The sequence below is a fragment of the Rhineura floridana genome, chromosome 3 (assembly GCF_030035675.1).
Source record: "Rhineura floridana isolate rRhiFlo1 chromosome 3, rRhiFlo1.hap2, whole genome shotgun sequence".
NCBI classification, from domain to species: domain Eukaryota; kingdom Metazoa; phylum Chordata; class Lepidosauria; order Squamata; family Rhineuridae; genus Rhineura; species Rhineura floridana.
The window spans coordinates 198,930,397-198,955,861 of record NC_084482.1 but is presented as its reverse complement, the minus strand read 5'-3'; the positions used below and the strand labels follow the sequence as shown (position 1 = coordinate 198,955,861).

General features: G+C 45.3%; 1 protein-coding gene across 1 annotated transcript in view; it reads right to left on the bottom strand.

Moving 5' to 3' along the window:
* Window positions 1-23,673, bottom strand: part of PRRT1 (proline rich transmembrane protein 1) — a 29,056-nt gene extending 5,383 nt beyond the window's left edge. The window contains exons 1-3 of the mRNA XM_061619496.1: window positions 23,428-23,673; window positions 5,547-5,959; window positions 4,079-4,258 (exon numbers count right to left, since the gene is read on the bottom strand). Coding sequence (XP_061475480.1) covers window positions 4,079-4,258; window positions 5,547-5,959; window positions 23,428-23,446 — 612 coding nt within the window. The 5' untranslated portion in view covers window positions 23,447-23,673. The remainder of the gene's footprint in view (window positions 1-4,078; window positions 4,259-5,546; window positions 5,960-23,427) is intronic.
* Between the last annotated feature and the right edge of the window lie 1,792 nt (window positions 23,674-25,465).

Genomic DNA, 25,465 nt, shown 5'->3' with positions numbered 1-25,465 from the left:
TCTTTTCAATCTTTTTTTTTAAGCAGCTCATGCCTTATTGACTCCTATTGTGCCCTGTTGCTCTGAAATTCTCCTAATAAGTGGAGAGAGCAGGCCATAGAGGGTCTCAGACGGCTATAAGTAGCTTGAGTCTCTTTTAAAAGTTTTTTAAAGTGTGAGAAAAATAACCCTCAGCCACCTCATTCATCTAAGGTAAGAGCAGAGGAGAAATAAGTCTCATTATGTTCAAAGTCTTAGTCCAGGAGTGGAGAGCCTCAGGCCTGGGGGCCAGATATGGCTCTCTAGGCCTTCCTATCCGGCCCCCGGGACCCTGCCCAGGTCATACCCATGAAGCCACACCCCTCACCAGCCCTGCTCTGTGGCCTCTTCAAGTGATTTTGCCTGGCTGGAACATGTCCTTGAACTGTGATAATGTTTTTTGCTTGCCTCGATGGGCGGATGAAGGTATATGTAAAAACATCTTGATTTTGGCCTAGTTGGTAGCCTGCTGTACAAAGGGAAGAGTCGCATCTGTTGCTCCACTCACTTGTGTCTCTGGCCCCACCCCCCAGAAGGTTCTGCATGATGCAAGGTGGCCCTGAGGCTGAAAAGGTTTCCCCACCCCAGGCTTAGTCCCTAGTAACTGCATTGAGGATTGCAGCATAAACCAATTTATAGCGCAGATATGCCTTTAGAAATCACTCTCCTCTGATGCCCCTGAGATTGGCCAAGAGTATCTTCCTAACATTACCATTACATTATCTTTGGCTGTGTACATACCATATGTTTAAAGCATGCAGCCTCTGTTATCAGGTTCTCAGAATGTCACTCTCTCAGAATAGTTCTCCTCAGCGACTAGCAAGCACTAATTTTTACATGCTATTTATCCTTTGGGCAGGCAGGCAGAAATGGGCTCAACACCTCAGCTGGAGACAGAGGCCTCGCACTCGTGCAGCTTGACAAAATGGCTGCCAGCCTCCTCAAAGCACGGGATTATTTTGAGAACACAGAGTGAAGCAATTGACTCCGAGTACAAAATGTGTACGTGTGTGGGAGGTGAGGGATGTCAGCCAGACATGAACAGGGAGTGCACCGAGCATATGTTTCTGAGGAATTCAAACCGTTTCCTTCTCTTTCTCTCCCTCCCTCTCTTTGTTTTTTGTTTTTAATCCCTTGTATATTATTCAAAATCTTCAACGCATTTCTGTGTCTGAAAAAGGTGGCTTATCATTCAGAACGTGGCAAGAATTTTCAGGACCATTTTGACAAAGGAAGGCCACTTGACAGCAAAGGTGTGAGCTGCCACCCTGTTCAAACCCCTGCCGGCAGCAGTAATAAGCAGTGTTCCTATTCCCTACAGCAGAGCCTTTCAACCTTGCATCCCCAGCTGTTGTTACACTACAACTCCCACAATTCCTGGCATGGACTAAGCTGGCTAGGGATGATGGGAATTGTAGTCCAACAACATATGGGGATCCAGGATTGAAGAACACAGCACTGTTGTTGTTGTTATGTGCCTTCAAGTCGATTACGACTTATGGGGACCCTATGAATAGCGACTTCCAAGAGCATCTGTCATGAACCACCCTGCTCAGATCTTGTAAGTTCAGGTCTGTGGCTTCCTTTATGGAATCAATCCATCTCTTGTTTGGCCTTCCTTTTTTTCTACTCCCTGCTGTTTTCCCCAGCATTATTGTCTTTTCTAGTGAATCAGGTCTTCTCATGATGTGTCCAAAGTATGATAACCTCAGTTTCATCATTTTAGCTTCTAGTGACAGTTCTGGTTTAATTTGTTCTAACACCCAATTATTTGTCTTTTTCACAGTCCATGGTATGCGCAAAGCTCTCCTCCAGCACCACATTTCAAATGAGTTGATTTTTCTCTTATCCGCCTTTTTTCACTGTCCAACTTTCACATCCATACATAGAGATCGGGAATACCATGGTCTGAATGATCCTGACTTTAGTGTTCAGTCATACATCTTTGCATTTGAGGACCTTTTCTAGTTCTCTCACAGCTGCCCTACCCATTCCTAGCCTTCTTCTGATTTCTTGACTATTGTCTCCATTTTGGTTAATGACTGTGCCGAGGTATTGATAATCCTTGACAAGTTCAATGTCCTCATTGTCAACTGTAAAGTTACATAAATCTTCTGTTGTCATTACTTTAGTCTTCTTGACGTTCAGCTGTAGTCCTGCTTTTGTGCTTTCCTCTTTAACTTTCATCAGCATTCGTTTCAAATCATTACTGGTTTCTGCTAGTAGTATGATGTTGTCTGCATATCTGAAATTATTGATATTTCTCCCTCCAATTTTCAAACCTCCTTCATCTTGGTCCAATCCTGCTTTTCGTATATGTTCTGCGTATAGATTAAACAAGTAGGGTGATAAAATACACTCCTGTCTTACACCCTTTCTGATTTGGAACCAATCTGTTTCTCCATATTCTGTCCTTACAGTAGTCCAGAGTATAGGTTGCGCATCAGGACAATCAGATGCTGTGGCACCCCCATTTCTTTTAAAGCATTCCATAGTTTTTCATGATCTACACAGTCAAAGGCTTTGCTGTAGTCTATAAAGCACAGCGTGATTTTCTTCTGAAATTCCTTGCTCTGTTCCATTATCCAACATATGTTTGCGATATGATCTCTGGTGCCTCTTCCCTTTCTAAATCCAGCTTGGACGTCTGGCATTTCTTGCTCCATATATGGTAAGAGCCTTTGTTGTAGAATCTTGAGCATTACTTTACTTGCATGGGTTATTAAGGCAATAGTTCGGTAATTACTGCATTCTCTGGGATCCCCTTCTTTGGAACCACCAGCACTAACCACCAGTAAAAGCAGCTGTTGAGTTAACAGCACAAACTGCACCTCTGCTGTGGTTACTTTTATCAAAGAACAGGCTGCAGGGCTCAGCTTTGGGTGCTGGTGCCTACCCTGGGCCCCTGGATGCAGGTTAGGGTTGCCAGGTTCAGGGCCCGAGACTGATTCTGTACCTTTAGGAGAAGAGAAAGTCAGCCAAGTGCAGGTGTTCTTGACACCCTGTAATGGGAAAAACCACAAGGTGGAATTCTCCCTTCCCCCTGCACAATGTTTAAAGATACAGAATACTCCTTGGGGGTTGCAAGAACACCTGCACTTGGCTGACTTTCTCTTCTCCTAAAGATATAGGATCAGTCTCAGGCCCTGAACCTGGCAACCCTAATGCAGGTCTACCTAGCAGTAGTGGAAGACAACCATTTTCATTTCACACAGTGCCCGTAATATAGCTTTGCTCTGGGGCATTGTGGAAAATTAAAATGGCTTCCCACTGCTGGGGTCACCAGGTTAGCCTACAGCTGGCACCCACCAACGGAGGAAGCCTACCAGAGGGTATTTTGCCAAGGGCCCCTCCAACCTGGAGCCAGCCCACCCCTGGTCTAAATCTGCCCTCTCCCCGCCAATTTGGGATATGAAAGGGGCAGTGGCTATGTCCACAGGAGTTGCGGGGAGTCCATTTTGGGAAGGCGGCTTTGGCTTACCACACCACACCCTCCTCAAAGTGGCTCTGCAGGGAAATTAGCTGGTGGCCAGGAACATATAGCATATCCCCAAGTCAAACACAGCCACTTTACTTCCTTAATGTACCTATAACCAAGTGGGACCCTTTTTCAGCCCTAGGGCCAGGTTCCCTTTTGGACAACCTTGCAAGGGCTACATGCCAGTGGTGGATGGAGCCAGCAGCAAAAGCGGGCAGAGCATTAAATGTGCATTTTACCTTTGTACAGTAGAATAGTTTCTTCACACTCACACATCCCTCCAGCCAGGCAAGCAAGAAGCATTGTCAGAGGTCAAAGTCAAGCAAGAACACTCAAGCAGGGTGCAAAGTAGGGTGGGTGAGGGGTGTGGTTTAGGAGGGGTGTGGCCTAGGGAGAGTCCCAAGGACCAAACAGGTAGGCCAGGATGGGTGCATTTGTGCCCTGGGCCTGAGATTCCCCATCCCTGACCGGCACAATGCACAAAGTCAACAATTCCTATACACGAGGGCAACAATTCCTGGACACCCATCATGAACGTGCCCATTGATGCTTCCCTCCCTCTTTCCTGCCCCCATGGCTCACCTGCACAGCCTTGATGATAGCAATGATGCCCGTGGGCCAGAAGCAGCAGATGGTGGTGAGGACAGCGATGGGAAGGTAATCGTGTGGTGGGCGCCGCGGCTCCAGGATGGCAATGCCAGGGGTCATCTGTGTCGGGGACAGAGTTGGTGGAGGAGGAGGAGGGTTGGCCGGAGGGTAGGGCTGGAAGCAAGACACAAAAAGCTGATGGAGGAGGAGGAGGAGGGATCTCTCGTTTTACCTCTCTTGAGAAATGTCCAAGATGACCTAAGTGTTCAGCAAAACTAAGTGGACTTTAGATTGTAAGCCCTTGAGAGGATCGACTTTGTAATACCCCATACACATGAATGGCACTACTTAAATAAATGCTTCCTGGAATTTCAGGCTGCAGGTGGGAGACTGTTCTTGAATAGAGATTGGGGAGAACTTTGCTTCTGTTTGCATTTAAAGTTGAACCTACCAAATTCACACTTTCCAAAATAATGCTTGGGCTGAAACACAGCCATCTTTCAAAAGTTCACACTTCTCTGAATTTTGCAATGAAGTTCTCCAGCCAAGGAATGTGTATGAAAATACATACACAAGGGGTAAAGTATGCATAAAAATGCATATATTAGTCAAAATAATCTGCAAAAATGCAGTATATTGGGGGGAATTGCGTTGCAAAAATTAGTATAGTAGGCTAAATTGCACACAAAAGTGTGTATATTAGGAGAATTTCATATGGAAATGCTAATGAATTTTCATGAGAACTTTAAAAAAGATCGGACTGATGTGGAAATGTGGAGAACTGAATTTAGGATTGGAAAAATGAGCATCAGAGAGAAACCCAAATTGACAGATTTGCCTATCCCTGTTCATGAATGCTCTCTGCAACTCAAGGAGCACATGCTTCGCATGCAAAGGGACACAGATTTTTGTGCTGTTCCAAGGGAGCCCAAACCCCCAATAAGAAGCACTGCACGTGCCCATCTGAAGAAGCCTTCCCACCATCATAAATGTTGGAAGTGAGATAAGAGCAACTCCTGTTGGGATTCTTTTGTGTGTATTCCAGAAGGAAGATAGAGTTAGGGTCCCCCAGCTGGCTAGGCTTGCCTACCTTTACCTGTGCTATTCTCTGCCTAACTTACATTGTAAACTGACATGCTCAGGGAAGCTGACCTGCCCTTCTTTCCTTTGTCTTTTTCTTCCTCCAAGGAGAGATCTCTGTCTTTGTTCTTTCTCCTGAACCATGAGGGCAATACCCAAGTCTGGGCATTGTGCTTCTAAATTAGTTAGTATGGTATGCCTTTACTATCTACTATGTATTTCTATAAATAAAGTAGCTTTTTCTTATTTTACTAAGTCTTAAGTCCTGGTGATTTTCTGTAAATGCAGGGTAAAAGCCTGCTTCTTAGGTAAATACACACACTGGCACACACAGCTCAGAATGCCGAATTATTCTGCATATGCATAACAGTAAACAACTTACCGCCCCTACAGGGTAGACTGGTAGATATGCCGTGCAGGGCTGCAGTTGGACAGGGTATCCCGGGTGCATATAGCCTCCAATTGGTAGGGTCCCAACAGATGGATGAGTCTGCACCACATAGCCCTGGGGGCCCCCATTGAACTGAGTCTCCTGCATGTAGGGATCAGGGGGAAGGCGAGGCAGGGTGGCTGAATGGTGGCGGGGCGGGCGTGGAAGGGTGGCTGAAGTAGGGGGAGGGCGAGGCAGGGTAGCAGCCCCTCCAAGCCGGGGCAATGTGGCGGTGCCAGAGTGCACGGTCGTGAGAGGGGGGTCACTGTAACCGGGGATGGGGGCATCTTGTGGGGGAGGAGGAGGAGGCTGCAAAGGGGTGTTGTAGGGCGGAGGGGAGGTGTGTGGGGTAGAATCTGGGAGTCCTAAGGGAGAAGGAAAAGACAAAATGGAAAACATAAGAAAAAGAGATTAAAAAAGCATCCATATGCGCTCAACATAGCAGAGGCTGCATACATGCCATATATTTAAAGCACATGGCTTCCCCCAAAGAATCCTGGGAATAGGAATGGGTGAGAATTTCAATTCAGTTCACGTTTCAAGCAGAATTTATCAAATTCACAATTTCCAAAACAATAAGAACCAAAACACAGCCATCCTTCAAAATTTGCATTTATTAGAATATTGAGATGCAGTTCACCAACCAAACAACATTTACAAAAATGCATATATTAGGGGAAAGTGTGCATAAAAATGAATACATGAGTGAAAATAACCTGCAAAAAGATATGAAATGATGAGAAATGGCTTGCAAAAATGTGTGCCTTTGTCAAAACTGCCTAAAAATGTGTTTATTTGGAGAAATTCACACTAAAATGGTGGAGACTTTACATGAGGATTTTTTTAAAAAATTCACTGAGCACTGTAGAAATGTAGAGAACTGAATTTAACATTGGAAAAATGAGAAAATGAGAGAACCGAAACAGACAGATCTTTCCATCCCTACCTGGGAACTGTAGTTTGTTAAGGATGGTAGGAATTACAGCTCTGTGAGGGGTATACCACAGTTCCCAGGATTCTTTGGATTAAGCAATGTGCTTTAAATGTGCTTTAAATATATGGGGTGTACACAGCCATCGTCTGAAACCTTGGGTTGTATCTGGTGCTAGTCCTATTCAGAGTGGAGCCATCAGACTAACTCAAGTTCATTAATTTCAATGGGTCTGCTTTGAGTAGTGCCAGTAGTGGACACAGCCCATTGGAATTTAGCTAGTAAGAGTTTTTTAAGGTCTTACAAAACAACAGCTTGAAAACAGGACTACTCATATCTTTCCTTTCTCTATGAAACCTCAGTTTTTATTGACTGACCTTTTCTGTCTCCAAGACACAGCTGAACGTAAATTAAAGTATCCAACAAAATTGTTTTGAATTCAAACTTTGTCCTCTGAAGTGTTTGCAATTCATTTGAGCTTTGTGTCTCCTATGAATTTGATGCCCAGATCTGTACAAATCTGTGACATTCAAATGACTGACAAAAACAGCATCCAAAACAAACATAGAAGATCTGTGTATTCTTTCCTCTCAGTTTGGTCTCACATGTACACTCAAAGACGTTCCAAAACTAGTGTTTTCAATGCATCAAAGCACTGATAATCCAAAACAGACACAAAACTGTGGTAGACCTCTGTTTGGGTTCATACATACCAAAACAAGTCCTAACTCTTGTGAAATGCATTTTTGATGGAAGCCCTGCTGAACATCAAAGCACTCATCAAAGATGCAGTGTGACATAACCTCCCCCATGCTGCTTCTTGACTGGCCAGTCCGCAGGGGTGAGGAGGAAGACATACCATGCTGTCACATTGAACAAAGCACAGAAATTGAGATTTGCGGTATGTCTGTTTATTTTAAGTAGGAAGGCAGAGAACCTGCACCTCTATACTGTATCCAAATCCATAGATAAGCATTGACAAATGGCAAGGACTCTGCCACACCAGGAATTCTCAAAAACTGTTGAGTGCATTACTTCCCAGCTACTTGTACAAGGATTGTGCATATAATGCTGTTTCCCTACAACTCAAAACAAAGAGCTTCCACAAACACTCACACTAATAACTCTATTTCTGGGGCAATGACACCCCCTCTTCCTCCCTTCTTCGGGACCTTCCTTGCCTTTGATGACCTTTTTTTTCTGGGGGGAAGAATACATTTTTATTTATTTATTTATTTATTACATTTATATACCGCCCTTTAGCCAAAGCTCTCTAGGTGGTTTACAGCAATTAAAAACATTTAAAACAAATATACAAATTTCAAAACACAAATAACAATTTAAAAACACAATTTTAAATTTTTTTAAATGTGCAGGATAAGAGTATATCCAATGCAAGCATCAATTCTAAGACTGAAACATTTGTGCAAATGCTTGATGTCTAATATGAGAGGTGCTAGGGCTGAATTCTGCCCAGCAGGCCTGGAGCCAGCCTAAAAATTCAGGGGGGCACCAAAAAAGTAGGGGACAGATAAAAGCAGATAAGAGACAAATCAACTCATTCAAAATGTGGTGTTGGAGGAGAGCTTTGCGCATACCATGGACTGCGAAAAAGACAAATAATTGGGTGTTAGAACAAACAGAACCAGAACTATCACTAGAAGCTAAAATGAAATTGAGGTTATCATACTTTGGACACATCATGAGAAGACCTGATTCACTAGAAAAGACAATAATGCTGGGAAAAACAGAAGGGAGTAGAAAAAGAGGAAGGCCAGACAAGAGATGGATTGATTCCATAAAGGAAGCCAGAGACCTGAACTTACAAGATCTGAACAGGGTGGTTTATAACAGATGCTATTGGAGGTCGCTGATTCATAGGGTTGCTGATTCATAGGGTTGCCATAAGTCAAAATTGACTTGAAGGCATGTAACAACAACAAATAAATGTAATTATTTTTTATAAAAAATATAGAGGGAAGAAAAATGGGGGTGTTTCCAGACTTTCAGTATTTTGCAAGAGGGATTAGAAAAGTGATGGTGTTATCAGAATGGTTATGCACAATCACTCTTTCAAAACTATTTGCACCTGCAAAAGTTTTGTATCAGTCATATTCCCAATAGTGCAAGAGTGTCCCTCCAGGTGGCAATAATATGGTAACTTTGGGGATGCGTAGCAGAACAATGAATAAAGCAGAATGATATGTGGATGGTCCAGTATAAACCCACCACTAATGCGCTATTCTTACATCAATTACATGTTGCAGAAGACACCTGCAAAAAAAGCACCAGCCTGGCGGGCCCTTTTCACTGCTTGGAAAGCAATTGAAAAGTGTGGGATGAATAAGTGAATGGCTAACAGGGAGACATGTAAACACCTTGCAGGCAAATCAGGATGAATGTTCATTGTCATATAACTGACCTGTAAACCAATCAGTACAAATGCTCAATAAAGACCAATCATAGTTTAATCACCGCACAATTTCTGAGCAAGCAAATTAGGATGAATGCTGAATAAACAAGGTGTCTGGAAGAGCCGTTTGTTCCAGCATTAGCTAATTGATCTACTTTTCCCCCCTCAGCTCTCTTTCCCCTGCCCTTTGGTGGTTTGTTTGTCTGTGTTTTTGTTTTTTTGCAAACCTGAGGGCACAGCCTCTATCTCACATTTTAATCAATGTGAGTTTCTTGGGGAGATAACCTGAATACTGGGATGGAGGCATTTGATGGAGAAGGACTGAAACATGAACAGTTAAAAAGAGGTGGGTAGCCAAGAGGATGTGTCAGGGACCCCAGGGAGTTTGAATCACAAATGTCTTAGGCCTGAGGCTGAGAACTAGCCTAATGAGCTGACTGGACAGGCCTGGCACCAGTGTAGGCAGCTTGCTTTGACATTTGCCAGGTTCTTCATCCCAGCCTGAGCCCCCAACATTGCAGCCAAGCACTGCCATTTTATCGATACCATGCATCCAAATCACATCCAACGCACATTTAGAGCACATGACTTCCCCCCCCCGAGAATCCTGGGAACTACGGTTTCCCCCTCACAGAACTACAACGTCCCAGCACCCTTAACAAATTACAATTGCCATGATTTGGGGGGGGGAGGAGGAAGTGACGTGCTTTAAATGTGTGTTGGGTGTGTTTTAAATGTATGGTGTGGATCTGTCCAGTACATGCTGGCTGGGGTTGATGGGAGTTGTATCCCAGAACATCTGGAGGCCACCAGGTTGGCGAAGGTTGTTCTAGACCCGCCAAGCAGCAGGAGTAGCAGCAAGCATATTCTCTGCATCTTGAAAGCTGGCTCAGGAGCCTGCCACTCGAGGGTCCATTAAGACTGCAGTCCCTGGGGCCCACAAAAACATAGAGTCAGCCCTTATAATGGGGAACCTGTGGCCCTCCAGATGTTATTGGAGTGCAACTCCCATGATCCTGGGGTCTTGTTTGCTGAGGCTGATGGGAGCTGGAGTCCAACAACATGGGGAGGGCCATAGGTTCCTCGCTCCTGCCTTATAGGAACATAGGAAGCTGCCTTATGCAGAGTCAGAGCATTGGTCCATCTAGCTCAGTACTATCCATACAGTCCGGCAGTGACTGTGCAGGGTTTCAGGCAGGGGTCTTTTCCAGCCCTAACTGGAGATGCCTGGGATTGAACCTGGGGCCTTCTGTGCGCAGAGGAGGTGCTGTGCCACTGAGCTATGGCTGTTCCCTGTCTGAGCTCTGTTGCTGTGTAAATTTGTATATTTGTTAAGCAGAGAACTCAGCGGTCTGAAATGCCTGTGTGCCAGTGTGTGCGTTTTCCTAGACTGCTGAGTTCTCTGCTTAACAAATATACAAATTTACACAACAACAAGCTCAGGGGAAGTGTGTGCCCAGGCCTCAGAAGCCCTCTCTTCAGTCAGACCCAATGAAACCTGTAGATTGCCCAGGCCTGGTACAAATATGCGCAACCTGACCTTCTAGTCTGGCCAGTGGAACCTAGAGGCTACAGCTTCCCCATTGCTTTCAGCTAAGACACTGCCCCCAGCTCCAGCCATTGAGCTAATTGTTCTCCTGTGGCTGAGGAACACACTGTTCAGGACTGGAGTGGAGCAGAAGTACTTCCAGTCTGGGCCTGGCCCCCCAAACATGTGGGCTTTTTCAGAAGCTGGCTGCTGTCGGCACTATGCACCGCCCACCCCTTTGCAATGAGCCTCAAGGAGACAACTGTCCAAGCCGTACAAAGACACATTGTTTGCCTAACATTGCCGTGTGCTTTTGTCCAGAGTCAAGCCAGGCAGGGTGAGGCAATTGCCCCAGGTGGCAAATGCTAGGGGCAGTAGCCCCCTCCAGCCCTTCCTCCTGAGTTCCAAGCCATCCAGTTCTGTTGGAGCTCAGAGCTATGTGCCTCACAGGCCTCGGCCTTCCACACACCCACTAAACTAGACTGTTACACAGGAACTTAGGAAGCTGCCTTATACTGAGTCGGACCCTTGCTCCTCTAGCTCAGTATTGTCTACACTGACTGGCAGTGACTCTCCAGGATTTCAGGCAAGAGTCTTTCCCAGCCCTACCTGGAGATGCCAGGGATTGAACTTCGGACCTTCTGCATGCAAACCAGATGCTCTACCACCGACACTAACCAATGGGCTGCATACACACCATACATTTACAGCACAATCCCTCCTGTCCAAATAATCATTGGATCTTTAGTTTGTTAAGGGTACTGGGAATTATAGCTTTGTGAGAAGTAAACTACAGTTCCCAGGATTCTGGGGGCAGGAGAGATATGGGGATGGAGATACGTGACTTAAATGTATGGTATTTATGCAGCCCAACTGCCAGCACTGAAGTAAGATTTCAGCTGCCGGTCTGCTTAACTTCTCTACATGGAATGAGGTGGTGAATCTTGTCCTTTGCCTCAGGTGGCAGATGTTTTGGACTAGCACAGAAGCCAGGCCAAGGGGAAAATAACAGGGATATCTTGCCATGTGATGTGGGTGGCTCATGGGCCCCCTCATGATAGCCACCCTTCTCTGTGGTGGAGCCAGAATGGAGCACTCATCTGACAGCTGAGAGACTCAGCCCATTTCAGATTTGGGGGCTGGGGAGAGATTCTGTGGGGTAAGATTCAGGAAGGGCTGGCACCAGGCAGCCCAGCTAATTCTTGGATACATCCATAATTAAAAAGCAAATAAGCAGTGTGAGCTTCCATTGTGCTTTCCCCCCAAACAAATATGATTAGTAGTCTAACCCTTCAGATATGTAAGCCCCAGGCAGCATGGCCAATGAACAAGGATGATGGGAGTTGTAATCCAGCAACACACAGAGGGCCACAGGTTCCACATCCCTACATTAGATCATCAGACTAGGGCTATACACCATATATTTAAGGCACATTTAAAGCACATAGTTTCTCACACAGAATCCTGAGAACTGTAGTTTGTTAAAACTAACTCTGTGGAGGGTTGTTGTGAGAATTAAATTGAGACTTATTGATTTATAACTATAAGAAATACATGGCTGTCAGAGGAGCCCATCCCTCAAATTTGCACATGACTCCTGGATGTGCTTTCCGATGGGAAGGAGGCAAGGGCCAGTACGATGGCACATGCGGAGATGCAACAAGCAGCCTCCTCTGATGTCATATCCACACCATACATTTAAAGTACCCTCTACCTCTTTTAACAGTTGTGAAGAATCTTGGTAACTCGTTTGTTAAGGGTGCTGGGACCTGTAGGTCTGTGAGGCTAGCACCCTTAACAAACTATAGTTCTCTGGGTTCTTTGGTAGATGCCAAGACTTTTAAAGTGGCATGAGGGTGCTTTAAATATATGGTGTAAATGTGACCTGAGAGTCAGTGTTTCTGCGTCAGGAATAGTTGGATAATTAGAACACATTCTATACAAAAAATGCCACAGAATTACCCAGCCCCAGCACAGGCTGATTGGAAAAGCAACACAGGAGCAGCAAATCTCACAAAGACTCAGCAGGCAGCCTCCTCTGTGTGTGGGTACTTTGTTTTCACAAGAACCTTCAATTACTTCACTCCATTGTGTTAGCTGTTCTCTTGCAGCATAGTAATGTGCTCCAGCCCACAGTTACTGGCCTAAATTGTGCCCCTACTCTCGGGTGAGGCTGCTCTGTGTTGTCTTATCAGGCCCAGCAAATTAACTGCGGCCTTAACTGCCTCACCACTGTTACAAGACCAGGGCGCTCTTGTTAGCAGGCCCGCTGTCAGGGTGTGTGTGCCCTTGGTAGATGCCCAAATGTGCAGACCTTTGATGCTTAGTTGTTTTGTGGGCAAGAGCAAATCTCTTTGGGGCTTGTTTCAACTGCTGCCTGCAATCAATACACACACACACAGAGTCACACATACACATATATGATATGATCATTCTATATTACATTTTAGGACAGAATGCTGTGTTGTGCTGTCTCCATTCTTTTTAATTCATACCTTTATTTTTCTTGTCCCCCCCCAACCCAGCACTTTGTGACAAGCTCAGCTTATTTCCTGACTAACAATGCCATTTACTCGGCTGCACCTAAGAGTTCCATGGCACAGTTTCCTTTAATGAGGCGGTTAATCTGATTCAGCTTAATATAGCAAACAGGAGACCTTAATCGTGCCTTCAGTGCACATTTATGCTTCCGTTGATCACAATGATGACTTGTACTCCAGCACAATAATGTAGTTTTCAATGTCTTTGGGGACTGATGTAGCTCATTGGCTGTTATTTTATGGGGGCTCTGGCACAACTTTGTTGAAATGTTAAACTCTAATGTACTTTTAAAGTGATATTTGGCACTGACACAACCTTGACCCAAGGCTTTGCAACAAAACGACAATGCACCCATAATTGGCTTAGACAGGAAAATTGCAATTAGAAACTAAAACAATTTTTAGGCATCCTTCTTTAAAGTTTATTAGGGAGAAGATTTGTGTAGTGCATGACTTGTCACAATTATTTTTTTATTAAAAAAAAACAAAATCAGTGCCACATTATCACTCACTAATCTGAACTGGTTTCAGTTCATGTGTGAAATACTTGTTGCAGCCTGTTGCCTTAAAAACTGATTTGCAGCCCAAGTCCTAAGTGTGTACCACTAAATTCAGTGAGGCTTACTCCCAAGTAGGATTGCAATATGCTATATCAGGGGTAGCCAACATGGTGCCCTCGAGAAGTTGTTGGACTACAACTCCCATCATCCCTGACTATTGGCCATGCTACTGGGGCTGCTGGGAGTTGGAGTCCAACAACATCTGAGGGGGAGCATCACATTGGCAATCTCTTTTTTCTATTTTTAAAGAAAAAGCAAGAGAATTTCTCCCATGCAGAAGTCACTTTTTTTTTACAGTGCACATACATTTTGTCAACTATGTCACAGAACAGTGGTCAGTGGTGGTCAATACATTCATAGACTGTGCTAGTCAGATTGCAGATGGAGGGACTACATGGTTGAGTACTTTCTGGTGACAAATATGCTCTGTTCCTATCGATGTGAACTCCAGGTTAGAAGTTGTCTTCTTGAACTCTACTTCTCTGTATGTGCTATGGTGGTTAGAGTGTCAGACTAGGGCCTGGGAGGCTGAGGTTCAAATCCCCACTCAGCCATAAAACTCAGTTGGTGATCTTGGGTCAGTCACCATCTCTCACCCTAACCTACCTCACAGAGTTGTTGTAAGGATAAAATGGGGATGGGGATTATTATTATTATTATTATTATTATTTATACCCCGCCCTTTTTCCAAACTGGAACTCAAGGCGGCTTCCAGATAAAAATAAGTACATATCATTAAGAACCTATAAAAATATAAAACATATAAACATATAAAATCAGCATTAAAACAGGATTAAACTATTAAGATGTTAAAACCACATATGGGGAGAACCACATATGACACCCTGATCTCCTTGGAGGAAAGATGGGATATAAATGTAATAAAATTAAGTAAATATGCAGGATGCATACCTCAAAGGGAGTGTTTTGATTGACAGCTGCACTCCCAAAGTTGACTCACCTATGAAAGTGGAAAAGCGGGTAATTTGGTCTTTATTATTTTATCCACACCCTTCCAACTTGTCTGTTGGTCTCAAGTCAACCATGCATAGTTCATCTCTGGAATTTATTGCCAGAAGATGTGGTAGTGGGAGTGACCACTTGCTTAGATAGCTTTAGAAGGTGATTAGACAAAGGCATGGAAGGTAAGGCTATTGATATATATTAGTGAAGACTATTGGGATTTGCAATGAAATGTTGCAGCATTGTTGAATGCTTCATACTCAGGATTCTAGTCACTCCATTTCACACACGCACACATCAGTCAGCATTCCGTGGTGACTGAGCATGCTTAATCCAACATTACACAAACAGATTTCCACTCCCATAATGGGACTTTACCTTCCTTTCCTCTCCTTCCCATTGCAGCCCCCATATGTTCCCCGGCCCTCCAGAGAAGATGTTGAGGGTGTGCATTGGGCAGCAGGAGGGAAATTAAGATGAAATCCATTGTGTAAGCAGAAATCTACAGACAGCTTTGGATAAAACCCGGTGAGCTGTTTTTAGGGGTTCCCCCCCTTAGGTTTTTTTCCAAACATTTTTGGACTTTTGTAGACCTTGGGGCTCCCCCAAGCCTACTGATACCCCAAGCCTACTGATACTTCTCTTTTGTGTATGGGTGGTACCATTTTGGATATATAAGGGCTGGCACTCACATCCTGAATGTCAAAGGCAGTGTGCCACTGAATACCAGTTACTGGGAAGCAACAATGAGAGAGGGCTTTGCCTTCATGTCCTGCCTGTGGACGTTCTAGAGGCACCTAGTTTTATTTATTATTTATTTATTTATTATTTGATTTATATCCCACCCTGCCTCCCAGTAGGAGCCATGATGTTTTGTGACATCAGATGGACTTTTGGTCTGATTTAGGAGAGCTTCTCTTATGATCATCTGGTATTAAACTTTTCCCCATCAACCACCACCATTCTTTGTGTCTTGGGAATACAAGGAACTGAGTCAGATCAATGGTACTGATTTGCCTCATAGGTGGATTTTTATCCTCACAAGAATTCTGAGCTTTAGAAATGTGTCCAGTTGTCATGGCCCCAGGCCAGCAGCCCACAGATGCAGAGCCTGCCTGCAACAACAGCCCCAATGAAGAGACAGGACCACTCCCCAGGCTTTCCATAATGATCTGCTACCACTGGAGTCTGCATCACATCCCCTGAACCCCAAGGAGACACCTTTGCCACCAGACTTTAATGACTGGACCACAGACTCCTCAGAGTATCAGGAAAACCCCAAGGAGTTTCCCCAAAGAAAGTCCCATAGTTTGAAACCCATGACATAGAAGAAGTCAATGGCATCAGAGAAAGGCACTGGCCCTTTAACTGGTCAGATGCTTCCACCCTGCCTACCTAGCCCAGACTGCAATGCTCTGCCAGTTGCTCCAAGAGACTGCTGAAACAACTTGCTTTTTTTGCCTTATCTGAAGGGCTACTAACCGTGGTCCTGAACCAGCACTATATTCCCTGTCCAAGGTCTTTCCCTGGCTCTCCTGATCTCTGCTTGAGCCATCATCTTCCTTTGGTGATGGACATTGCAATGAATCAGGATGCCAATACCATCCGGTCAGCTCCATGGCTAAGCAGCTATTTGATCCTGAGTTTCCTACAATCAAAGCCAACTGGCTAACCGCTACCCCACACCATGCTGGTTCTCCTCTTGAATGATGAAGGGTTCCAATCTCTTGAGTCACAGGCAAAATACTGGATATCCTTCTCTCTACTTCTCACTGCTTTGATGGCAGTGTTAGAGAATGATTCCTTCTGTTTCTGATGTTCAGGCTATGAGTATCATTGCCTATGTAGCCAAAATGATACTACCCATATACAAGAGGTTTGAAGAAGTACCAAACAAAAATCTTTAGAAAAAATACTCCAAGGGGAGAAAAATGCAAAAACAGATGAATGAGGACAATGTGTGTTCAGCCAGAATGCTGGCTGATTGTTGGGGCACAAAAAACAAGATGTGGGGAGGAATAAAATGGAGTATTGTGGAGGAGAGCCTGGATTGATCGATGGCTGAAACAGTGAACAGGAGCACTCCATGCTGCAACATTTTGTTGCAGGTCCAACTTGTTAATATTTGACTTCTGAAATCAAGGACTCTGAGGCTCAGCTTCAGCCTGGAAGACCAACTCTAGTTATGTGGAGACCACACTTACTGGGAGAGGAACACCTGACATTTAAATACGCCTCTACACATATTCAGGTATTTGGGTTACAAATCTGATTTGGGCAGTTATTTAAACCCATAAAGGGCCAAGCTCAAGACATTTTGGCACCTGAAAGGAATTTCAAATGGCACCCCACTCCCATCTCCTAAAATCTAGGATGTCTGCTGTACCAACAGCATAATAAATGAAATGCCGTCTCTCTTTTGCTGTCCTTCCACAGTGGCCCAAATCAGCCACCTGAGGCAACTGCCTCGCTCCACTTAATGATAGGACAGGCCCTGCATTCTCATCTCTAACCTTCCATTATGCTCTACATATTTTTGTCCAGTTGCTTTTTTTCTGTGAATGGCTGTTCTGTGTAAACTAAGGTAGATTATTTCCTTTCTCCCACCCCTTGGGGACTGTCCATGAAATAATGCCCCACTTTGAAATATCTATTTCACTCCAGCCTTTTGTCATGCTTTGTCCCATTTTAGAGGACATTCAGTTCCTCCTTTGTCATAACTTTGCCACCCATTGACATCTTTTTGAGAGAGTTGCATGAGTGTGAAAAAAGGCAGGTGCAGAATACATGTCTGCACACAACCCATGCACATTGTACACTGTCGGTTTCCCAATATGTTACATGTGTGATCCACATTAGGATCACATATCTGCAGTCTCCACACACAGAGCACACAGGCATCTGATATATGTACACATGTTTTAAATTCTCTCTCTCTCTCTCACACACACACACACACACACCAGTATATGCCTTGGTAACACGCCTCCCCAATAAACATGTACCCCACCTCTCCAAAGTAGGCCACCCCTCCAGAGAGTGAATGAAATCCCATTCCTGTTTTTTAGGTCACTTTGCTCGTGCCTGCCTGCCTTCTATTTATAGAGGGAGAAGGAAGAGTCCTGGGGCAGAAGAGGAAGGGGGGAAGGGTGCGTATGAGTAGGTGACTGAGGAAGTGGATTTTAAAAAGGCACATATAATGACTGGCTGGAGGGATGTCTCCAGCAGACGGAGAGGCCGCTGGGATTCAGATCCCAGCTCACGCCTGGTCTTGGCCTACCTGACCTGGGCAGATAAGAACATAAGAACATAAGAAGAGCCTGCTGGATCAGGCCAGTGGCCCATCTAGTCCAGCATCCTGTTCTCACAGTGGCCAACCAGGTGCCTGGGGGAAGCCCGCAAGCAGGACCCGAGTGCAAGAACACTCTCCCCTCCTGAGGCTTCCGGCAACTGGTTTTCAGAAGCATGCTGCCTCTGACTAGGGTGGCACAGCACAGCCATCATGGCTAGTAGCCATTGATAGCCCTGTCCTCCATGAATTTGTCTAATCTTTTAAAGCCATCCAAGCTGGTGGCCATTACTGCATCTTGTGGGAGCAAATTCCATAGTTTAACTATGCGCTGAGTAAAGAAGTACTTCCTTTTGTCTGTCCTGAATCTTCCAACATTCAGCTTCTTTGAATGTCCACGAGTTCTAGTATTATGAGAGAGGGAGAAGAACTTTTCTCTATCCACTTTCTCAATGCCATGCATAATTTTATACACTTCTATCATGTCTCCTCTGACCTGCCTTTTCTCTAAACTAAAAAGCCCCAAATGCTGCAACCTTTCCTCGTAAGGGAGTCACTCCATCCCCTTGATCATTCTGGTTGCCCTCTTCTGAACCTTTTCCAACTCTAGAATATCCTTTTTGAGATGAGGCGACCAGAACTGTACACAGTATTCCAAATGCGGCCGCACCATAGATTTATACAATGGCATTATGATATTGGCTGTTTTATTTTCAATACCTTTCCTAATTATCGCTAGCATGGAATTTGCCTTTTTCACAGCTGCCGCACACTGGGTCGACATTTTTGTAGTAGTCATTTACTCCCTCAGATCATTCTCCCTCAGTCCCTGTCGCCAGCCTGATGGACTGAGAACATCTCTCATGGGATTGTTGTGAGGATAAATGGGGCATGGCTTGTAAAGTATTAAACACTAAGTAGGGTTTAAATGTGGCTGTTGGGGATTGTTTTTGTATGTGCTTGTGTGTATAAGAACTGTAGGTGTTTGTAAGAGAATGTGAATGTTCTGTATTTATTTTAATGGTATAATGCATTTGTGTTTTTAAATGTGAGACTTTCAAATGACTACTAAATATTATTATTATTATCATCATTATCGTCATCATCATCTAATAAGTCGAATAAATAAATAAATAAATCATCATCATCATCATCATCATTATTTATTACAATTCATATAAGAACGTAAGAGCCCTCTGGATCAGGTCAGTGGCTCATCTAGTCCAGCATCGTGTTCTCACAGTGGCCAACCAGATGACTCAATGGGAAACCCGCAAGCAGGACCTGAGTGCAAGAACACTCTCCCCTCCTGCAGCTTCTGGCAACTGGTTTTCAGAAGCATACTGCATCTGGCTATGGTGGCACAGCATAGCCATCATGGCTAGTAGCCATTGACAGCCTTATACTCTATGAAATTGTTTAATCCTCTTTTAAAGTTGGTGGCCATCAGTGCCTCTTGTGGGAGCAAATTCCAATATAAACCATTCATATTCTCATACAAACACCTGCAATAATAATACTTGTAAGGGCATATGCAGGAATTTTTTTTGGTGGTGGGGAATAAAATACTAAAAAGGGGGAGAAGGTTACTTTCTCACAAAAATTTTTGAAAAGAATAGTGCCTGTACATTTTACCTCATATCTCAGATTCTGCTGCTGCTACTACTATTTAGATTTATTGCCCGCCCTTCACCCAAAGGTCCCAGGGTGGGTCACAACAGTTTTAAGATACATAATTAAAATGCTAGAAATTTACTGTTTTTTAAAAAATGAAAGCTGGGAATCTGCAGATTATGGATCATTGGATCAAATAGCTGAATGGCTGCAATATTTCAGAGCCAACAAGTATGAGTTCTATATTACATTCCCTTCATGACTAAACCCATTAGCAAACACAATATCCATACCTGTCTTCCTTTTCCAAATATCTCATCTGTCAATTCATAATGAGCAGTAAGTAAATGGGGCATGATCCAGGAAATGTTAAGCTCTTTTAAGTCCTATTGATTTCGGTTAGAGTGGTAAGCATGTGCTTAAGTATCTTGCATTACAATCGCTGGAATAAAATGCTTTGTATTTTCATAGCACTCTTCCTAAATACTCAGAGCACTTCACATACATTTTCCCTCAGTGATCCTTACAACAGCTATGCGGGGTGAAATGGAAATGGACTTGCCTTCATGTCGATTCCGACTTATGGCGACCCTGTGAATAGGGTTTTCATGGTAAGCGGTATTCAGAGGGGGTTTACCATTGCATTCCTCTGAGGCTGAGAGACAGTGACTGGCCCAAGGTCACCCAGTGCACTTCATGGCTGTGTAGGGATTCGAACCATGGTCTCCCAGGTCGTAGTCCAACACCTTAACCACTACACCACACTGGTGGGGTAGGCTAATATTATTCCTATATATGAGCTCAATGGGACCCGTCCACATAAGTGTGTATACAACAGTTTGTCTCAATTGTTACACTACACCAGTCTCAGAAAAATGTGTGTGCATGTATGTGCATGTATGGGAAAGAGGCATATGCATCCAGGATCTCTGAAGCTGTGAGGTAAATTGGGGGCAGGGAATCTTTTACAACCTGAGGGCCACATTCCCTTCTGGCCAACCTTCCAAGGGCCACATGCCAATGGTGGTTGGGGCCAGAGGGAAAAAGTGGGCAGAGCAACAAATGTGAATTTTATCTTTGTTCAATAAGCTTGTACTCACACACTCCTCTCTGTCCTCCATCCTCACAATCAGGAGGCATGATCAGAGTTCAAGGATGCATTCCAGCCAGGCAAAAATCAGGGCTGAAGAGGGGAGAATTCCGAGTCAACTGAGGAGAATTTCGAGGGCCAGATAGAGAGGCCTGGAGGGCCACGTGCCCCCTGGGCCTGAGATTCCCTACCTCTGAGGTAGGTATTAAAATACTCTTGTGGTGTCTGGAGCAGAGGATGGGGAACCTTCCCCCCCCTTAAAGGTCAAATTCCTGCATCACCAGCCCCACCTGCTCTGCAGTCCTGTTTTCCTCTCTGAAACCTCACCATTTTCAACACCACACAAATGAGCCATGGCTTCTGGGACAACTGAGGAGAGGGCAAAGCAGGGCCAGTGAGAGAGGGTGGTGAGTCAGTGAGGAGGAACGCAGCGTTGTCTGGGAGAGGAAGTGTGGCCTGTGGAGAATGCTATGGTGGCTGGATTGTGAGGCCTGGTGATCCAAATTTGGCCCATGGGCCAGAGATTTCCCATCCCAGCTGCTGGTGAGGGTGAGTCGTTGCAGGAGAACGGGATGTGGCCTAGGAGTGGGTGTGTGGCATGTAGGCAGTGCCAGGGGGCTGGACTGAAAGGCCTAGTGATCTAGATGTGGCTCTCAGATCGGAGGTTCCCCATCCCTGCTGAAGCCCATGGGAGTTCTTCGTGTATTTGTAGTGCTTCCCACCATGTGGTTAAACTTGGTTTTATCATATCTCCTGAAAAAACAAAGGTACAGCAAGACGAGCCCCAAAATGCTTGGGGGTTACAGCAGGAGCAGACGGTGTGGTGGTGAAGGGGCAGCAGCACACACCTGACTTCCCGACAACTGAGTTGCTGCAAGGCCTGGGGGTGCAGGCTGGGGAGAGTTTCAAGGGCCAAATAAAGAGGCCTGGAGGGCTGCATTCGGCCCCAGGCCTGAAGTTCCCCACCGCTGGCATCAGGCACTGGGGGCTGTACGTGGTAGAAGAAAATAACGTATGGAAAGTGTGTTGGGGAATTTGTGTTTTGGAGGTTGTGGTGTGACTGTGACGGGGGACTTTGTGAACAATGGGAAAATGCAAAGGCAGTAAGATTTGTCTTTATACGATAATGGCTCATGGGATGAGTGTAAGTGTGTGTGTAATATTTACAAGCAAGGGAGAAACCTGAATTCTGACATCCAATTGACCAAAAGTCCTACACAACCTCACATCCTTCTCTTATGCATCACAGATGCACAATAAAAGAGACTGTTGTAAATACTGTTTAATGCAGCATCTGACATCCAGATGGACTTAAACAACTCCTTATATGCCCATCCCAATCCCTCCACATCCCGGGTACCATTGTTGTTGGGTTCCCATAATCCACACAAAGACCAGGACCAATGGACACTTCTACACTCCCTGATGAAAAAGGCAATGCTATGCAAATAGACTACACCACTAATGCACAGACTGTGTACACCACAATACATTTAAATCACATCAAAAGCACTTTCCCCTCGCCAAAAACTCTCGGAAGTATAGTTGGGTTAAGGGTGCTGGGAATTTTTCACATTTTTTAAAATGTGCTTCATATGGATGGTGTATACAAAGCCACAGATGCCACACATATGGTCTTCTCCACAGCAGAAATGCAGACACATTTTCAATGCAATCTTTGGTGAAGCAGTATACACAGAAACAATCCATTTGACATGTCATATCATATCAGCAGTATAATCCCACTGATCCAAAGCTGCCTGATCCCATATACACTTTCACACTCTGCATGACACACACACCAATCACCCAGACACATAATAGATGACATCACAAACAGATGCACACATGTTTACCCGAACACAGCGCTCCTGCTAAACAGTCTCACACTTCACACATGGAATGTTGCATCTCTCTCTCTCTCTCTCTCTCTCTCTCTCTCTCTCTCTCTCTCTCTCACACACACACACACACACACACACACACACACACACACTCTCTCTCTCTCTCTACCTGTACCAGTGACCTCCATGAAAACATCCAATAATACCATAACCCCACCCAGCCTCAAACACATCAAATATCCTTCTTTCTGTTCATGTTTGATGCAAATCCACAAATGCATGCAAGCGCATATACCCACAGGGTTCTAGCCAATTAATTTTTACTCAGAGTAGACCCAATGAAATCAATGAACGTCACTGAATGGTGTTAATCCATTTCAATGGGTCTACTCTGAGTATGGCCAGCACTGGCTATGACCTGCAGGCCCCTGCTGACTACAAAACCTGTCCTCTTTAAAAATCACTTCTCATATACACCAAACTGGATACCTCCCATTCCCTCCACATCTGCATTTGGGGGGGGGGCAGCACGGTTTCATAAAACAAATCCCTACAATTTAACAGCAACAGACATGCACACTGCATGAGGACAGATCCTTCTGCAGGTATATGCCCCCATGCAAAAACTGCACTTCTCATGTTAGACCCATGCTCATTAGCCCCCTTGAATTTCCCCTCCCCAAGCCAAGGCTACATCCATGGAGAACATCCTACAAAAAAACACACACACGTACACTCAGACACACACACTTGTATAACCGGGCACAGTATTCGCACCAGCTCCTCCTGACAACATCCAAATGTATCAGTCTCTCACACACACATCTTGATTGAGCACACTCGCCTGCAGTCTCCCCCCCCCCTCGGACGAACCTCTGGGTGGCATGTTAATATTTTAATGTTATAGTAATAATCCTTGAAAGCCTTGGTGTGTGTCATTCTCGGACATACAGATCTTTCTCCCAACCTCACAATCTTTTGCAGGCGAGCCCCAGCTCCGTGGCCACCTACACAATCTCCGGCTGGTCATTCATCACCATTCTTATTAATAGCCCCTTCACCTGTTTTCTCCGAAGACATCTCTGCTGCTCTCGACGTGGCTTCCACTGTGTGTGCGTATGTATGTATGTCTGGAGGAGGGGGAGGGGGGAGGAAGAGACCCCTCGGGAGGGAGAGAGCTCTCTGCGTCACCCCCCAGAAAAGCCTCCCTCACCACCTCCTGTCTGCCTCTCTTCCTCCTTCGCTGCCCAAACGAGCCACGCGGCTCTTACTTTGCCGCGAAGATGCTCTTCCCGATGATGGAGAGCAATGGAGCGAGAAAGGGACGCGCGCAAGGGGGGAGATTAAAGGGACAGGCAGTTTCCCTTGCAACTCTCCAAACCCACCTCTCCCATGCGCTTCTCCCCGTGGCGCAGTTGGGTAATTTTGGACTAATAATGGCCTTACGTGTCCTCATACTGAGTCAGACCATTGGCCCATCTAGCTTCAGTATTGTGGGCACTGGCTGGCAGCGTTGTCCCAGGGTTTCAGAGAGGGAGTCTCTCGCAGTCCTACCTGGAGAAGGTAAGCAGTGATGATGATGGTGGTTGGCAAGGGCCATCACTCAGTAAGCGAGCATCTGCTTTGCATGCAGCCGGTCCCAGGTTTGATCCTCAGCATCTCCAGGTAGGGCTGGGAATGATCCCTCTCTAAATCCCTAGAGAGCCACTGCCAGTCAGTGTAGACAGTACTGAGCTAGATGGGCTAATGGTCTGACTTGGTATAAGGCAGCTTCCTGTGTTCTTATGTTCCTAAACACATCAACAAAACAAAACAAAAGCATTCTAAAACCAGCTGCAGTTAAAACTTTATTTCATCCAGTGATCTCTGGGTTGCCAGGATCATTCTCCTTCAGCCATCAGATGCCAGGGCAACCAGGAATGTTTTCAAATTTCTCTTAAAATTCAGTAATGACAGACACCGACGTGCCTCGCCAGGGAGGGCATTCCAACAATCAGGGAGCCACCATTAAAAAGGCCCTGTCATGGGATACCAACTGGGCAGCCACTGCTGGTAGCACCCCCAACAAGACCTCATCTGTCAGTTGTGAAGTCAGGGATTGAATCTGGGACTTCTGCATGCAAGACAGGCGCTGTGACACTGAGCCACAGTCCTCCCTCAAGCCTGTAAACCCATGTGGATTTTATTTCCAATTGAGCTGGTTCTCCGATTCTAGGGTTCTGCACTTTTCTACCCTATGGCTCTCTACCACTGAGCCACTGCTCTTCCTTCCCCCTTCAAAGGGGTGTGTGTGTGCGTGCACATGTGTGTGCATGCACACACCTTCTTTCGATTAGGTGTGGGGAAATGTTGGCCCTTGAGGTGCTTCTGAACTGTAGTTCCCATCGTCCCAGACCATTAGCAGTGTTTGGTGAGGCTGATGGGAGTTGTAGTTCAGGAACATCTAGATGGCCAAAGGTCCCCCATACCTGCTTTAGATCATGCTGTTTATTGCTTTAACTGGCTTCAAAATGTGGAAAGACAGCCTTGCTGGGTTCAGTTGCATCCCTCCCCTGCTAAGTTGCAGAGTATGGCCCCTGGACTTCTGCTCCAAAGCCTTGATTGTCGTTTCACTGCAATCTTGCTGTAGGTGGTGTCCTGCCACCTTTAATGTGAAGGATCAAAGTATTTGCACCAGTCCACAAACTCCTTTTTTCCCCTCTGTGCAAGCAGTCCCAAATAGCTCCAAGGACACGTTTGCATGGGCAAGTTGTGACTAGGATCCATAATAAGAGACTACTGCTACCACCGTAAGAGTGTTTTCAGAAGTGAACGTAAGAGCCTGCTGGATCAGACCAGTGGCCCATCTAGTCCAGCATCCTGTTCTCACAGTGGCTAACCAGATGCGGGAAGCCTGCAAGCAGGATCTGAGTGCCAGAGCATTCTCCCTTCCTGTGGAAGCATAGCACATCTGATTGTGGTGGCAGAGCACAAAACCTGGGTGCTACTTAGGTTACACTTGCCTAGTGCCTGCTTTCAGGCTTCCCAGAGGCATCTAGCTGACCACTGTGAGAATAGGATGCTGGACTAGGAAGGCTTTGGCCTGATCCAGCAGGGCTT